This window comes from Protopterus annectens, chromosome 5.part1 (assembly GCF_019279795.1).
Source record: "Protopterus annectens isolate FY-2018-M chromosome 5.part1, PAN1.0, whole genome shotgun sequence".
Taxonomy (NCBI): Eukaryota; Metazoa; Chordata; order Ceratodontiformes; family Protopteridae; genus Protopterus; species Protopterus annectens.
This window is the reverse complement of record NC_056736.1, coordinates 305,562,310-305,579,922: the sequence shown is the minus strand read 5'-3', so window position 1 is coordinate 305,579,922 and position 17,613 is coordinate 305,562,310. Positions and strand designations below refer to the sequence as shown.

The following is a 17,613-nucleotide window of genomic DNA, read 5'->3' as shown; positions in this document are numbered from 1 at the left end:
GAATGCATCTGGGAGGAGTAGAACAGGGAACCTATTGTCAGACTATGAATACTCATCTGAGGAATTGAGTTCCCTAGCCATTTTGAAAGGTGTAGAAGTCAAAGGGGGAGTAGGCACAGAATCCCAGTAGGGAGGCTTCAGGGCCATTAAGGCATTAAACAGGCCCTGAGTAAACTTCTGCCATTCCCTTTGAGGATCCTTACGGCATATTGAAGTACACATAGACTTCTGTTTTTTCTTGGTAGGGATGCCAGCCCTAACAAACACTGGGGGTACTGACCCTTCATGAGATTCAATATAAATAACCACAATCTCTTCCCTAACCAGAATCTGCAGAATCTTCTAGGACCCTCCAAGATGATAAACAATTGATCCCCCTCCTCATCCGGAGCAGATACCTGCAAAGCCACACTGGACGTGCTCGCTTCTGATGAGGTCACGGTAGAGGAATCAGATACAGATACCAGATGGCCTACAGAGCTATCACCTGCTTCTAGAGAAATGTCCAGTGGAGATTGGACAGTCAATGAATCTGGCTGATATTTCTTGGCCTCTTTCTTACTTAATGGTACCTCGGAGTTAAAAAATGGCCAAGGAATACAACCGATTTCTAAGAGTCTTAGGCACAAATGCTTTGCAAATGTTACAGAGTGTCTGGTAGTGGGAAGCATACAGACAAAAAAAGATACTGTCCGTGACAATCCTTATGGAAAATCTGCCCACCCCCATACTGACATTTTCCCTTCTTAGAGTTCATGTCATCCAAGTAACCAAAAAAGAACAAGGCTAAAGAAAAAGAAAAAAAAGACCCCAATGGGACACTTATAAGATGACTAGGTATTCAGTACAGCAAAAAGGTTTTCAGACCAATGAGCGATGATGGCGTTCAGATTGGTGCCAAAGAATTTCTGGGTAACTGCATCCATACATCACCTTTGTGTCTTATGTCCTGTATGGGAAGCATACATGTAACATACTGTGGATACAAGATCCAAAGGCTTTCGTAAACTGGCCGGACGTTGAGTTATCCTTGGCAGGAGATCCCTACTTTGAAGAATACTCCAGTCTGCAGCATACTAAAATAAATTTGTAAAGGTCTACAAATCACCCAATGTGAATTTCACGTAACACATACACTAAGCTCAGTGCTTTAAGTCTCCAGTCTGCAGAACGCCGAACTACAGTAAATGTTTGAAAATAATTTTATTATTCTCCTGCAACTTGTATGTTCTTTGTACGGCTCTCTGCACACCACTGTGGATGATCTTTACTATCAAACTTCTTGTTCATCTCTATTTCTCTATAAAGAATTGCCCCCCCCCTTAAATGTCCTTCCTTTTTATCCCCTCTCACTGCTTTGTGTTAACTCTGCGATATCTAGTATACCCAGCACTATACTACAGTTCAATACCTTGTTTTTCCCTTTCCTTTTACCCTTTCCTTTGCATTCTTGGTATTAAATATTCTGTAATAGTCTAAATACTGATTACTGTACTCAACTTATGTTTCCAGAGATAGGATTCTGCTAATAGCTGCAATCTGGTTCTTCCCACTCTGCTCCACTCCCCTCGCCCCCCCCCATATCCTGCCTGCCCCCAAGGTCTCTACTCATGCCCCCGGCAAATCGCTCCCTCTAATTTCCATTATCCAATTATATACAACTCTACCCTGTCCATAACAACATCACATTCATAGCTTACACATACTTTTGTTTAACCAAGCTGATCTGCTTTCCCCTTTCTCCATCAGTTTAAATCTCATTTCCCCTACTATAATTCTTTGCATCTTACTACACTTCAGTCCTCCCTACACAACCACCACCTCAATCTATCTTACAGTAACTCCAGGCTTACCACCTTCTCTCCTACTACTCCTATTTTTTTTCATTCCACCTTATTAATACACACAAACTAATACTGCACCATAAGTTTACTATTCACCTAATCACTTCTCCCCCACATATCAAAGATTTCAAGACAAAAAACCTAATCAAACTGTCAAAGCCCACCCTGAAGATAACACATTTCCAACCTTACCTTAAGCTGCTCATATATCACTAGATAATATACATTGCTAACTACACCTGATATTTTATTCCAACAAATAAATACCACTTCTACTATTTGTAAACCCATCCTCACACTAGACATGCTCCTCTTAACCTCCTCAATATCTTTACTCTAAATTCTCAACCTCACTACAACTATATCATCACATAACCCCATTTACCAATACCCATCAATAACACCTCTAACCACCTGCCCGATAAACACAGCTTCTTGCACATCTCCGCCCGGCTTTTCCCCTGTACCCTCCCATACTATTCATTCCACAAATTGGTCTCCTCACTTCCTATGAAACCACACTTGACACCAGTACCATCACCTATATATAAAAAACATATTCCATGGTACTCATTCCTCATCATGTATCTACTCAAAAGTGGACACATGCATCCTAACCCAGGCCCACCCTTTAATCCGAACCCCAAATGTAACCCCAAAGATTTAAACATACTAATACTGAACCTTAAAAGTATATGTAATAAAATAGCCTCACTGCATGCCTACATTGATCAAAATAAACCTGACATATGTCTTTACTACATCCTAATGTAAAAGACTCCGAAATAATACCTCCAAACTTAGCAATAACCAAAAGAGATGGATCTAAAAAGAAAATGGGAAGGGATAGCCCTTGTATATCCCTCTGCACTCAATATCACACCCTATACCAGTAATGTACCCACCTTTTCTAATGCTGAGCTACTAATCTCATTTTGAATCTCAACACAACAAAAATAATTTGCATAATAGTAATATATACCCCACCAGATAACAATATACTGGTGCTGGAAGATACATTATTCTGGTCATCCCAAACAATAAATCATTAAACAATAATCTTAGGAGACGTTAATGTAGAATGGCAGACCACTGCTTCCAACTCCCCAATAAACAGTATCAATCTGTAAAGTTTTTCACAGCTTATTTATTTTATTTTACATTTGTTGACTGGGATAGTCCGTCTAGGTGTGAGCCCATTTTCAGCGGAGGCCTGGGGAGAAAAGCTCCAATAAAACAACAACATTGACAGGTACAGTGTCGGTTTTACATAAAATTTAACAGAAATATCTAGCGACAATAAAAAAGTACAATATACAATAGGCACTTTAGTAAAAAGGAGAAAGTTATTACAATATAGTAAAGTCACATATATATATATATATATATATATATATATATATATATATATATATATATTTATTTATTTTAGTGCAGGGGTCCATCTTTAGTTGATCATTTGAGTATACTTTAATACATGTACATATGTATACCCTTACAAAAGAAAAGAAATTATCAAATTATACTCATTGTAGGTAGCTGATAAGTGGTGTTAAGTGGGAGTGGGGTATACATGGAGTCTATAAAATTTAGGGGAAGAAATTTGATGTGGGCTTATGTGGTATTAGCCTGGCTTGGTGCAGAGCCAGTTGTTAGTGAGGTGGTCCTTGAGCAGAGTTTTGAATTGGTGTAGGTTAGTAACATTTAGGATGTGTTGAGGGATTGAGCTCCAAAGTTTAGAAATGTGGTGGGAGTAGAGGGCGTCCCTGGCTTTGTTGTTGCTTTTGGATACTTGGAGGAGTGTTTTGTGTGAGGATCGGAGTTGCCGAGTGTTGGCATATGGTTGGAGTAATTGTTGTAGGGCTGGGGTTCTGTTTGGCTGGTATATTAGTTGGTGAGTAAAGATAAGTTGGGTAAAGGTAATTGTTGTGGGAATTCTAGCCAATTTATTTGTTGTAGGGCAGAGCAGTGGTGGGACCTATATGGGGAGCTAGTGGTGAACTTGGCTATTTTACTGTAGGCTGATTCAAGTTTGGTAAGGTCAGTTTTGTTAAGGCTTGTAAAGATGGGAGAAGCATAGAGAACAGTAGATAAGAGATGAGTCCTGGCGATGCTTAGTCTGGAATGGCTAGTTAGGAAGGGATTAATTCGGTAAAGACAACCTAGTTTGATGAGTGTTTTTTTAATGATTTGAGAGAGGTGTAGGTCAAATTTTAATTTGCTATCAATTGTGACACCTAGTAATTTGGTATGCGAGTTGGTGTTTATGATTGTGTTGTTGGAGGAGTGGATTTGAAAAGTGGCTGAGGGACTGGGTATTTTGGTGAGAAGAAAGAGCATGAGTTTGGTCTTGTTTGGGCTCAGTATGAGGTTAGTGTTAGTTAGCCAGGATTCTACTTCTAGGAAGGATTGTTGCGTTATAGCCTGTAGTTGTGTTAGATAGGGGGTGGAGCATATCAGGGTAGAGTCATCTGCATATTGGGTGACAGAGGCAAGAGATGTGGATTTACGGAGTTGATTTGTGAAGATGGTAAAAAGTAGGGGGCCTAATATGGAGCCTTGTGGAATTCCTATGTTAACAGGGAGCAAAGATGATAGCTCCTGTTGCCATCTAACAGCCTGCTGGCATTTGGCTAGATAGCTGTGGAACCAAGCTAGGGAAGAATAACATCTGGAGCATTTCTCCCCGGGCCTCCGCTGAAAACAGGCTCTGTGGAACCTAGTCGGACTTTCCCGGTCAACAAATGATAAATAAAAATAAATAAATAAAATAAGAATGACTGAGATGTAATGTGGCCAGTTCTGACAGCAGTTTTTGGTGTGAAACTGTGTTGAATGCCTTTGAGAGATCTAGAAAGATGGATGCGACATATTTATTCTGATTTCTGTGTTCACTTATTGTGTTAGTAAAACTGAGGAAGGCGGTTGTGGTGTTGTGGTGAGGGTGAAAACCACGTTGTGTGTTTGATAGGAGGTTTTTGGAGACAAGGTAGTTTAGAAGTTGGGAGTGAGTACATTTTTCTAGTATTTTGGAGAGGTGAAAGAATGGCAATGGGCCTGTAATTAGTAAGCTCGGAAGAGTTGCCACCTTTATGCAGTGGAGTGATATAGGAGACTTTTCAGATTAGTGGGACATGGTTCTCGGAGATATTGCGGTTGATGAGGATAGAAATGGGGTAGGCTATGACTTCGGAGGCAGTTTTGAGGAATTCTGATGGGAGGTTGTCAGCAGCTAGGCTGGTGGGCTTGAGCTTACAGAGTAGTTTTTTTATGGTATGGGTTGGGACGGGGTTAAAGGAGAAGGAGTTTACACCCTCATTGTTGGCTACGGGGATTGTAGTAGTGATGTTTTGGTCATAATCAATAAGTGAGTGAATTGTGTTTATGAAAAAGGAATTGAATTATGTTGCGATGTTATCATCTGATGGGGGTGTGGTAGGATTGGGGGTGGACATACTACCAGGTTGCAGGAGTTTGTTTATAGTGGCCCAGAATTTTTTGGGGTTGTTTTCATTTCTTTGCTGTGCAGTGATGTAGTAGGCTTTTTTTGTCAGCTTTTATTTGGGATTTGGCTTTATTCCTAAGTTGTTTGAACAGTAGAAGGTTGTCATTGCTTTGGTTAGTTAGCCAGTGTTCCCATGCCTTGTCCATTTCTTTTAGTAGGTCTTTGGTGTTGTTTCTAAGCCAGGGTGTGTGGTGATGTCTTATTCTAGCTATTCTGCAGGGGGACATGCTGTTTAGGATGTTGAGGAAGGTGGTGTTAAAGTGTTGAACAGCATCATCTAGTAATAGTGTTTTGAGGGGGGACTAGTTAATTTGCTGGAAGAGGGAGTTGAAAATGTGGGTATTACATTTTTTCTTGTAGCAGATTAGCCTATAGACTACTTGTCTACATGAACTAAGATTGTTTTTGATTAGTTATTTGGGTAGGTGATCACTTATGGTACTGGGGAGGTATCCTGCTAGAAGGGGTGTGTTATTTTTATTTGTGAGAGTCCAATCCAGGATGGATTGTCTGTTGGAGGTTTTGTCTATTCTTGTGGGGTTTTTTTATGAGCTGGGAGAAACCATATAGGTTTATGAAATTGGATGGATTATTGGAATTATAGGTGGACCAGTTAGTGTTGAGGTTACCCATAATTATGGTTTCTTGGTGGAAGGCTGTGGATAGCCAGTGAAGTACGTCTTCAACTGTGCTAGTGTTATCTCCTGGAGGGATACAGATAGCCACTATGATTAGTGTTTTGTTGTTGTTGATATTCAGTTTGGTGATGAGTAATTCTGCATTGTTATATGCAGAAAGTGTGGTGTTGATAACTTCTAGGGTTAGATTTTGTTTAAACATTATTGCTACACCTCCTCCACGTTTATTTTGACGATCGAGCCTATATATGTTGAACCCTATGGGGTTGTTTTTGACATTTGGCTTAAGGACATTTGGCTTAAGTTAAGTTATGTCAGGGGAATGTAAGTCAATTAGTGCATGGAGGTTATGGATTTTGTGTTGAACCCTATGGGGTTGTTTTTGACATTTGGCTTAAGGACATTTGGCTTAAGTTAAGTTATGTCAGGGGAATGTAAGTCAATTAGTGCATGGAGGTTATGGATTTTGTTTAGTATACTTCTTAAATTTATATTAAGGAACATCAGGGTGTGTTGTTTGGGGTGAAGGGGTATGTTGGAGTTGATTGAGGTATAAGTGGTAGTTTGTTTATTGGTAGTCTTGGGGGCAGGGCTAGGGTGGATGTCACCACGGAGTTTTAGTTTTAATAATATATTAAATAAAGTTGTTATAAGTTTGCTTAGTTGTTTGTGGTTTCTAAATAGTGGTTAATTTTTGTGTCTGGTTTGATGGTATTTAAGTGGGAGGTAGTCTATTTCTATGTTGTTGTAGAGGTTGGGTAAAATTTGGGAGTTGAAGTGGTGGGTTATGGGCCCTGGAGAGTTGGTGATGGAGTTAGTGGGGTGGTCATAGTACATGGGAGTGTAGAAGTTAGTTAAATGATAAAGAAGGGCTACTGTGAATAGGTTGGCTGTGTGGAGAGATAAGGTAGTAAATGGGGTTTGTTTTAGTGGATGTAATGATGTATGTTTTAATGAATGTAACATTGCGTGCTTTATTAGTATGTTGAGGTTGTTAGAGTGGGACTAACAGCGTGTGGTTAGAGTGTGTTGTGAGATGTTGGAGGGGGAGGTGATAGTTGTGAGTTTGTTATCAGTAGTCCAACGAGATACAGCAAAGATCTTACTTGCCAAGCCACCCTAGACTGGATTCTAGTATCACACCCCACCAATTATCCCTCTTCAGGTACACTGTCTTATTTCCCTGAGTGATCATCTGCCAGTTTATGCCATTAGAACAAACTACAAAGAACTACGAGTACACACTGTAAAATCAGTTAGGAAGTCAACTAATTTTTGTCAGCATAAATTCTACAATGTCCTACACAAAATAGACTGGATATCCCTTAAACTACTACTCCTTAATGATGTCATACTATACTTTAATAGCTGGTCTCCATTCGTATGCAAAGAATCAAAAATAACTCAGCTCCATAGCTCTCCAAGGGACCTAGCCTGGAAAACCTGGAAACCAAACAAAAACAAGCAAAATCATGTCAACTTCAAAACACTATGTAACAAAGTGACAAAAGTAATCAACAAATGTAAGAAATCATACTATTCCCCAGTTTCAACTCCAGCATAAAATCAACCCTACAAAAACTAAAACCCTGTTCCACATCTGCTGATGATTCCACCACACTACCTCAGACTGGCTGCCAACTCAATCGCCTACCCAATCAATATCCTTATAAACAGGTCTTTATCTGAATCATAAGTACCAACCATATGGAAACAATCACACATCACCCCCATCCACAAAGGAGGCAACTGTACTGAACTAACCAATTTTGATTCTATATCCATCTTGTCACCCATATCCAAAATTCTCAGAAGAGGTATCCATCAGCAGATAATATGATACCTATTGCAAAACAAGCTTTTAACCCAAACCCAACATGGCTTCCGACCCAGCTACAGCACAGCTACAGCCCTATTACCCTTTATGACACCGTGAACAAGGCCAGAGATGCAGGATGTTATAAATCCTCAGTACTCCTTGACTCTCTAAGGTCTTTAAGCATAGTCTCTCACCCCCTACTACTGACCACACTAAGTTAGGTTTCTCACATAACACAGTAAAATGGTTTCAGAGCTACCTCGAGGATCGTAAACAAGCAGTGAAATGGTTTAACGAATTCTAACCCTTTCTCCACAACCCTACTGGAGTTCTTCAAGGCTCCATCGTTGGACCCCTACTCTTCAACATTTTCAGTAACAACTTTCACACTTTCTCCCACCCTGGAACACTCATTCAATATGCTGACAACTCCACCATAATCTGTACAGCTCAATCACTACCAGAACTGCTTTCAAAAACTCAGTCTTTTACTGCAGTCGAATCCTGGCTAAAAAATGCCCAACTCTTTCTTAATCCAAAGACGAAATTAGTGCTCTTCCACCTTAAAAACACCTCCCCCGTCACCGATCATTTCAACATCTTTGCATCTGACAATACTGTCATGGAAATAATGCAGGAAATTAAACTTCTAGGAGTAATCATTAACAATAAACTTTCCTTTGACCACCAAATACAGAAAAATATAAGTAAGTAAGCAAGTAAACTGTAACTGAAGTTGTAATGTTTGTTTGTTTTTTATGTGGAGCTTTTCTCCCTGGGCCTCTACTGAAAATGGACATATATCCAGTTAGATTAGCCCGGTCAACAAATGTAAAATAAAATAAAATAAAATATAAAGATGACTCATCAAAAACTGGGACTCGTATAGAAACCAACATTTCTTAACTACAGCAACTAAGTTTCCCCAGCAAAAACCTTTTCACTTCCCTCCCTTCTTTACAGTGTTCATATCCAAACCAATTTACAAACTTCTACCCTAAGCAAGATGGAACAGTGCTACAACAAAGTAGCCCGGTTTACCACAAACTCTAAATATTGCAGACACTGTGAAGCACTACTAAAACTAAACTGGCTTGAACTTCCAACCAACTTGCTTTTATTCATCTATCCACTTTGCACAGCCTTATTTTCAAGCCTACTGCCTGTCCTTCGCTAGCCAACTTAGTCACACCTTATACACCAAATAGAGCTCTACAATTAGAAGAAAAAAATCTCTTGGCTATCTGAAAACCCACAAAAAAAAAAAAAAAAAAAACGGTCACTCTCAGTATTCATATTCTGTCTCTAAACTATGGAATTCACTACCTGTAGCTACCAGGTCTATGTCTGACCTAACACGCTTTAAAGCCTCTCAAAAATGCATGGCTCTGCTCCTGTATATATCCGGCCTAATGTTCAGTTGTTCCTCTTCTTCTACACTGGCTTCATTTTCTTCTTCTTCTGTTGCATCTCACTCCTTGTCAGTCTACAAGATCCTAATGTTTCTCGTAACTCTTTCTCCGTTTCTATACCACATCCTTAAGCTACTGCTCAGTCTGGAATGCCTCTTTTCTTAACTGTCTCACTACCTTTCTGCATCACTAACTCTTCTGCTATTATTTTCCAAATTGAAACCACCATTTTATTTTTTCATGTATTACAATAACCGATGTCATACACTGTAGTACCAACATACTACTTTTGTACAGTTTATCTACTCCTAGGCTATGCATATGTTGTTAGAATGACTAAAATTGTCCATAATGATATAACTCTACAGACTTTAAACAGATGTGTAGTATATCTTGTAACATAGCTTAAGTTCTATCAACGTATTTCTGTGAAGTATTCCTTACGTCACTTGTATTTTTTTTGGACTATAATGTATTTGTATTGCACTGCATGTGGAGCTTTTCTCCCTGGGCTTCCATGGAAAATGGGTTCTGTAGACCCAGTCAGACCACACCGGTAAACAAATGTCAAATAAATAAATAGTGATATAGAAGGACATCAAGTTCTCCAACATGTTGATTTATAGCTCGTGGATTAGAGTAATAACTTTTGACACCTTGAAAGGAGTATGGAGGATGGTCTCTCAACACTAACATGACTACAAATTGATATTACAAAATCCAACAATTTAGCTACTTTCTTTTGATGGAGGCGTATAACTGCAGAGAATAATTTAGAACAAACTCTGAGATAAACACATATGGGGGCCATTCGAGAAAAAAATGTAAACCCTCCTGCTACAGGAGAGCAAGATATTTCTAATTCAGTCGTGAATCCATTTATGATTTAAATCTTTAAAATTAGTTTGTATTATGGCTGACTACAACAACTTTTGAAAAGAAAAGGGATTTGTCACCATGGTCGCAACTACAACTGTAAGACTTGCACTTGACTATCAAAAAGTTCAAATCTGGTCTTGGGACTTCTTTCCTTTAGAAAAGGATGCAATGAAGGAACTAAACTGATATTGTGACGTTGAGCAGAATTTAAAAGAACAAAAATAAAGGACGCAATGGTGTCATGGACTGGGGATGGGAGAGACTGACATTTGTTTGTTATAAATGGCCATCTAAGGCTTGTAAGCAATCAATTATTTGTGAATAATAGTAGATGTGCTGTACAGTGTGCTGACGAGCCAAAAAACTGTATTTTATCTGTGAAGATGGGTCATTTTCAATAATATTGTCCATATCTAATGTGTTCAGACTGTGGGCAAACAGGTCATAGTAAAATAGTACAGTTAAGTCCTCCTTACCTGTAACAGTAGTTGTTCGAATTTCACACTGCCTCAGTGGCATATGGGTTCTGTGTCTGCACAGCCAAACCACAACGGTAGCTTTCCAATGCTAGGAATCCCCTCCTCTGACACACTCTGATAGCCAAGAAATAACTTCAGTGCTGTTATGCTTGCCCCATCAGGACATTTTGGGGTAGAATTATTCAGGGTCACTACTACTGCACAAAACATAAATGCCAAGATTCACCTCTCAAGCTTCATTTTCAAAATGAATTTCTTGGCAACCATGCCTCAAAAACACATAAGCTGGTTATACAAGGTAACCTACTCATAATCCTTTATATAAAATTCACCATCCCTGTTTCTGAGTTTATTTGGTACAATATGAACCTACTCCACCACTCTTTTGGAATACATATTCACAAGGTGCTAGCCTATATGGTACTGTGGTACATCTCTTTAATCTTTTTGTTCAAATGTGTGTCACTTACATCCATAAAAAAATTTACTGACAAAAATTATTACCTTGCTTCCAAGAGAAGGGGGGTAGCTGGCCACTTGGCATGTAAACTGGCAGTCACACCTTTCACTGCTCCTTCAGCTCTACGTACCGTGTTCAGTGTTACAGCTAACACTAATACAAGGATAAGCATTTTGGAATCCTAGATGAATAGGAAAATAAAATGTGACTAAAATACTATTCCACATAAGACTCCGTATATGTAACAAAAGCAGGGTACATCACTCATTATGTTATGTGAGAGATGTAAATGTTAATGTAAACTCACTACAATATATGCAGTTGAGGAATGTAACGTAATACCGAATTCAAAATCTTGAGAATTTAAACTTATATTGAATAAAAATCTGTTCAACACAAAACAGTTTCAAAGCTATTATATATATATATATATATATATATATATATATATATATATATATACACACACACACACACACACACACACACACACACACACATACATACACACCAAGGCAATCTTTATAGACTTGCTATGATACATCATTATTCTGATGCCCTCTAACACATTTGTTTTCTGACCCCCTGCTACCCAGTAACAAATTAAGAAGCATTATCAATGAAGGTAACAAAACTGTATCAGAGGATGGTATATCTGATGACATCAGAATTGAGGAACTAGTACTGAAGATACATGAATTCATTTACCAAATTTGAAGCACTGAGGGGATTCCAGATTAAAGTGCAGCAACTGTGATACAATTTTCAAATAAAGAAGTAAGCCGGTAGGTTAACATTATAAAGCCTACTTTCCATCATTTCATGATATTCTCTACCAGAGTCTTACTGTAAATGCAGACTGTCTCACAGAATACTTTGCTAAATTTTCTTAGCCAGTCAGATTCAAAAAAAGTGTTGTGGCTGTCAAGACCTGACCAGGGCCTTTAAACAGTCGAAGCCTTGTGAAAGTCCTGGCAAAATATGGTTTCCCTACCAAATTCATTAAGGTATCGAGGCTTCTGCATTACCACATGACTGCCAGTATTCTCTAATGTGATTCAAAGGAAGGGTGTTGTCACTCCCCTGGCCTTGTTGACTTTCCTGTGATTTACCCAAATCCTCATTAAAAACTGCCTTAACTATGGAACTGATGCAGAACATAGAGGCCTCTTCAGTCTTGGAATTCCATATTCAAAATTTAGTGTTATAGGGCATATGTCACTTACCACCAGTTTGCGGATAACTGTTGCTCATGCAAACCCAAGAAGACACTTTCAGACTACACTTTATAAATCTGAAGAAATACACCCAAATTCGTTACTATCACTCAACCTCAGAAAGTTCAGCGTGCTCTTTCAGACTCCTTAAAGTTTTGTGAATACCACCACCTCCAACAGACCACAATTCACATTCTGGGAAAAGACCCTGAGAACGCTCCTTAAGAATCAGACAAATTGTGGGAGTCTAATAAAAGATCCAGTGTGCTATTAAGGATAATTAGTTTTGCTGAAGGCAATCAAGAGTTGCATTCTATTTACTTGGTATTGTTACTTATATTCTGAAGTAAAAGAGTATTGCAAGTGTGAAGTAGGGATAGATTTTTTTCTTTCATAGGTGTTTTCCCCTACTCCATTGCTGCTCAACAGTAAAGGCAGTACAACATTACTTTTCAGCTTGTTTTTGTGCAGCAGCAGTTCAATATTTCAGTTTGATACTAATGAATTTGTTTACAATGTATTCCTCTAATACAATTCTTGCTGATACATCATTCACATTTTATATATGTATATAAATATGCACACATACATACATACACGTATATAAACATGCACACATATACACACAAGCATACATGCGTGTACATTCATACATGTGTATATGCATATATATCTATATATATATATATATATATATATATATATATATATATATATATATATATATGCACACACACACACACACTTGCATACAAATACATGTGTAACTGCCTCTCATGCACACACAACAAAACGCCACATCCATGCATATGTAGATATACAAAGAGATTCATATCAATTAACCAAAGTAATTTTAAAAGAAACCAAACTCATAGGTTTGAATGTGAAGCTTACAACCCCACTGATCTTCAAAAAAGCTTGACTGCTATAAGCAGTCTAAATTTCAAAATGCAGTCGCTCAAAGCACTCTTTAAAATGAAGACCATCAACATTTGTGCTGTAACACAGACCTGGTTCAAGGCAGCAGAAAGCACCCCTGCACTACCAGGCTATAACTCATTCCACACCTTTCGGCCCCAGAACTTGGACCGAAGCTCCAAAGATGGTGGTGTTTCCATATTCATAAAGGATGCACACACCTTCAGACTGGTAGCCCAACATAACGCATCAGAGATACTTCAGGTGCAGCTAACACTGGGTAAGACAGCGATTCAGGTCGTAGCCTGCTATAGGTCCCCAGCCATGTCCCAAGACTCACACTCCACGTTCCTAAGCACCCTGGAGAATATTAGGGTCCAACCTAACACTCTCATACCGGGCGACTTCAACTACCCCTCCATTAACTGGTAAAACTACTCATGTACCAATACACTTGCCCAACGTTTCCTAGAATTCATTAATTCCAATGCCCTGGACCAGCTCGTTCTTACCCCCCCACTAGAGGTAGCAACATCCTTGACCTGGTCATTACTAACATGGGCAACTGTTGCTCTACACCAATAGTCAACTCCTCCCTGGTTAGATCTGACTACAAACTAATCACCTTGGGAATCCACATCCCACCCACCTCCCACCCCGCAAAGGTAACCACCATGAAAAACTTCTCCAAAGCTAACTTTAGGCTTCTAAAAACAGAGGTGGCTAACTTCACGGCACCCATGCAAATGGAGAATAGTTGCATGACCGCCAAATCATGCACCAGTGCACTGTACGAACACGTACATAAATGCATGGATCTCGCCAAACCCAATAGAACCAAGACGCTCTCCTCCAAAAATAGGAAGCCAATCTGGTGGCCCCCTGCCATAAACAAACTCTACAACAGAAGGAGGAAACTGATGCAGAATAAGGTAAAGTCCCAAGACTGGAAAAACTCCCTTACCAGCCTCAATAAAAAGTTGGGATCCCTCATCAAATCCTCTAAAGCTAGCTATGAAAACAGACTTGCAGCAGATAGTAAAGACAACACAAGGTCTTCTATAGTTATGTAAAGAATCTCCATGGCAATACCCAGATTTGCTCTGAGCTACTGCACAATGGTACTTCCTATATCGAGCCAACAGATATTGCCAATATACTAGCCAACAGATTCACTGCCAGCTTTACCCCGCTTTCCCCTCCCAAAAGACCTATCACATTAACAGTAGGCTGCCAGGCACCCAGTATTACTGCTGCACAGGTTAAAACAGCACTGTCCAAGGCCAAGAATACAGCTTCTATGGGGCCTGAAAATATCCATAGCTTTGTTCTACATGAACTACAGAGTGAACTGGCACCTCATCTGTGTGCCCTGTTCAATCACAGCCACACCTCAGGCTTTGTCCCTACCGAATGGCACACTCCACAAAGGAGGAGCGACTACAGACCCTGGGAACTATCGCCCCATTAGCCTAACAAGTCTGATATGCAAAGCTATGGAACACATCATCATGGACCCAATAAACAAGGACATATGGAATCTCCAAACTCTGGATCCCACACAGTTTGGTTTTGTGAAGGGTAGATCATGCCTGCTCAACTTGGTTGACTTCTTTGAGTCAGTCATCAGAGCTGTGGATGAAGGCAAGGTGGTTCACACAGCCTACCTTGATCTGGCCAAGGCCTTTGATACCATTCCCCACTCAGGAATCATAGAAAAACTCAGTAATCTAGGCATCAACCCCTATATCACTAGGTGGGTTGAAAACTGGCTCACAGATAGAACCCACAGTGTGAAAATAGCTGACTCCAAGTCAAACTCCAGACAAGTCACGAGTGGAGTCCCACAGGGTTCAGTCCTGGATCCGCTCCTGTTTGGTATATACTTCTCTGAAGTCCAGGCCAACACGAAGGGACTCTGGCTGACAAAGTTCGCAGACAATTGCAAGTTGGGAGCAATTATTAACTCCCCAAGTGATGTTGACATCCTACAGAAAGGCCTCACTGAGACCAATGACTGGTGTCAGAACCATGGCCTCAAGCTCAATGCCAAAAAATGTGTCATCATCCTCTATGGCAAAAACCCGGTTCCCATGAATTAGCACATCGATGGTAGACCACTGAACACAGAAAGTGTTAAAAGAGATCCGGGAACACAGGTTGACAGCAACCTCTCTTTTGACTACCATATTGTCACTGTGGTCAGAAAGTCCTTCTATGTGACATAACTCATTACCAAGGGTTTTGCATCCAGGAAGAAAGAGGTCATGGTCTCCTTCTACTCTTCCCTCATTAGGCTAGTCATTGAGTACAATGCCCCATTTGGCATGTACCTCACTAACACCTGCAACAACTGGAGAGGCCGCAAAAGTACCTCACAAAGACTATTCTAGACCTTAAACACTTGTCCTATATGGACAGACTCAAACAACTCCAACTATTCTCGGTCTCATATTGCCTACTTAGAGGCGATCTCTGCTTGACTTACAAAGCCATGTCTGACCCAGCTCTGTTAGAAATGCTACATCTAAAGAAATCCCAATCCCTCCACACCACACACCCCAGAGATCTCAACCTCATTACCGCAATCAACAGAACGTGCTGGAGGGACAGGTTCATAACCAAGAGACTGCCCATGCTATGGAATAGACTTCCCATACATGTCAAATAGAGCACCTCACTGACCCTCTTCAAGAGAAATCTTGAGGAGTGGATGGGAAATAGAAAATTCACCCAGGGGATCAATCCAGTGGCTCTACTTGACAGAGGCACTGGGAACTAAGGTCGGGTGGCACGATGCCAGGGTAATCCTTTGGGCTAGGTTTGTAAAGTCTCCAGGGCCCTTAGGCTAGTACACACCTATGAACCAATCAACCTATAACCTTCATGGGTGCTGGAACCATAGAGCCAGGGGGAGGGGGAGCCCCCCCCCCCACACTTTTACAGCTGCAAGACCTCTCGGGAAAATTTAATGAAAAAGAAGTTATGTACTCACCATAACGTTCCATCTGAGTAGGTAACTTAATTTGTCTGCAACCTGTGGGTATCAGATCCGTCCTTGGATCCGAGCCAGCAGCTTTCCAAGCTAAAAGATCCTAGCTCTCAGCTCCTCCCCCTTACCCATAATGCCCTGCCACCTCCCTCCAGTCCTCAGATCCAGTTTGCCAACCAAGAAACAGAGTACCACCCTCAACAGAGGGACCCTAACCAAATGCAAGACCAGGTGAAACCCTGCGTGATGGAATAACCATAAAACAGGTTAGGGGGAAGGAGGGGGGGTCGGTTGCAGACAAATGAAGTTACCTACTCAGATGGAACGTTATGGTGAGTACATAACTTCTTTATCTGAAGTAGTTAACTTCATTTGATCAGCAACCTGTGGGACAGAGTCCCCAGCTACCTAAATCCTTGGGTGGACCTCAAGGAAGGATATTCCGGAGCACTGCAGAGCCAAATGATGCCCTACTCCTGGATATCAGATCCAATTTATAATGAGAAATGAAAGTATGAGAAGAGGACCATGTAGCAGCTGAGCAGATGTCGTCTAGAGGAACTCTCGACCAGAATGCTGCAGAAGTAGCCATAGACCTTGTAGAATGGGCATGGACCCCCAAGGGTTCAGGCTGGCCGGAGGCTAAATAAGCATGCCTGATGCATTGGGATATCCATCTGGCCAAGGTAACTTTCGTAATAGGCTTACCCAAGGATGGTTTAGCGAAAGAAACAAAACAGTTTATCTGATTTTCTAGTAGTAGCCTTCCTGTGCAAGTAGAAATGCAATTGTCTGTGTACATCCAATGAGTGTAATCTGTATTCCCCTTTGTTCTGAAAGTTGGGGAAAAACACAGGCAAATTAATGGATTGGTTGATATTGGATTCAGAGGCTACCTTGGGCAAGAAAGAAGGGTTAGTCCTGAGAGACACTCTGTCCTTATGGAAGACCAGATACGGGGGTTTCATACAAAGGGCTTGAAGCTCAGACACTCTCCTGGCTGAAGTAATTGCAACCAGGAAGGCCGTTTTCCAAGATAAAAATTTCAACTCGACCGAAGCCGCCGGTTCAAAGGGTGGGCCAGTCAAGGCCTGAAGAACCAAGGTTAAGTCCCAAGGTGGAACCACATTCTTGACAGGAGGTTTCAACAGAAAGGTGCCCTTCAAAAAGGTTTTGCATATCTTAGCGGAAGCTAAGGGGCCAAGGCTATCCCCAATATGGAAATGGGAAATAGCTGCCATTTGAACCTTGACTGCAGAAGCACTAGCTCCTTGGTCAAAGATATGGGACAAGAAGTCAAGAACCGTTGGGATGGGAGCAGTAAAAGGACCTAAGTCTCTATTTTTGCCCATATGGAAAAACGCTTCCATTTACTTCTGTATATCTTTCTAGTAGAAGGTTTATGCGCCGCTACCAGACTAGATTTCACGGGAGACGAGATACCGGGAGT

The 17,613-nt window shown here is 40.5% G+C and overlaps 1 protein-coding gene across 2 annotated transcripts in view; it reads right to left on the bottom strand.

Annotated features, from left to right (window-relative positions):
* UGGT2 (UDP-glucose glycoprotein glucosyltransferase 2) overlaps positions 1-17,613 on the bottom strand; it is a 4,352,373-nt gene that overhangs the window by 4,195,839 nt on the left and 138,921 nt on the right. For both annotated transcript variants that reach the window (XM_044072987.1, XM_044072988.1), the window contains exon 2: positions 11,081-11,217. In XM_044072987.1, the coding sequence (XP_043928922.1) occupies positions 11,081-11,217 (137 nt within the window). The remainder of the gene's footprint in view (positions 1-11,080; positions 11,218-17,613) is intronic.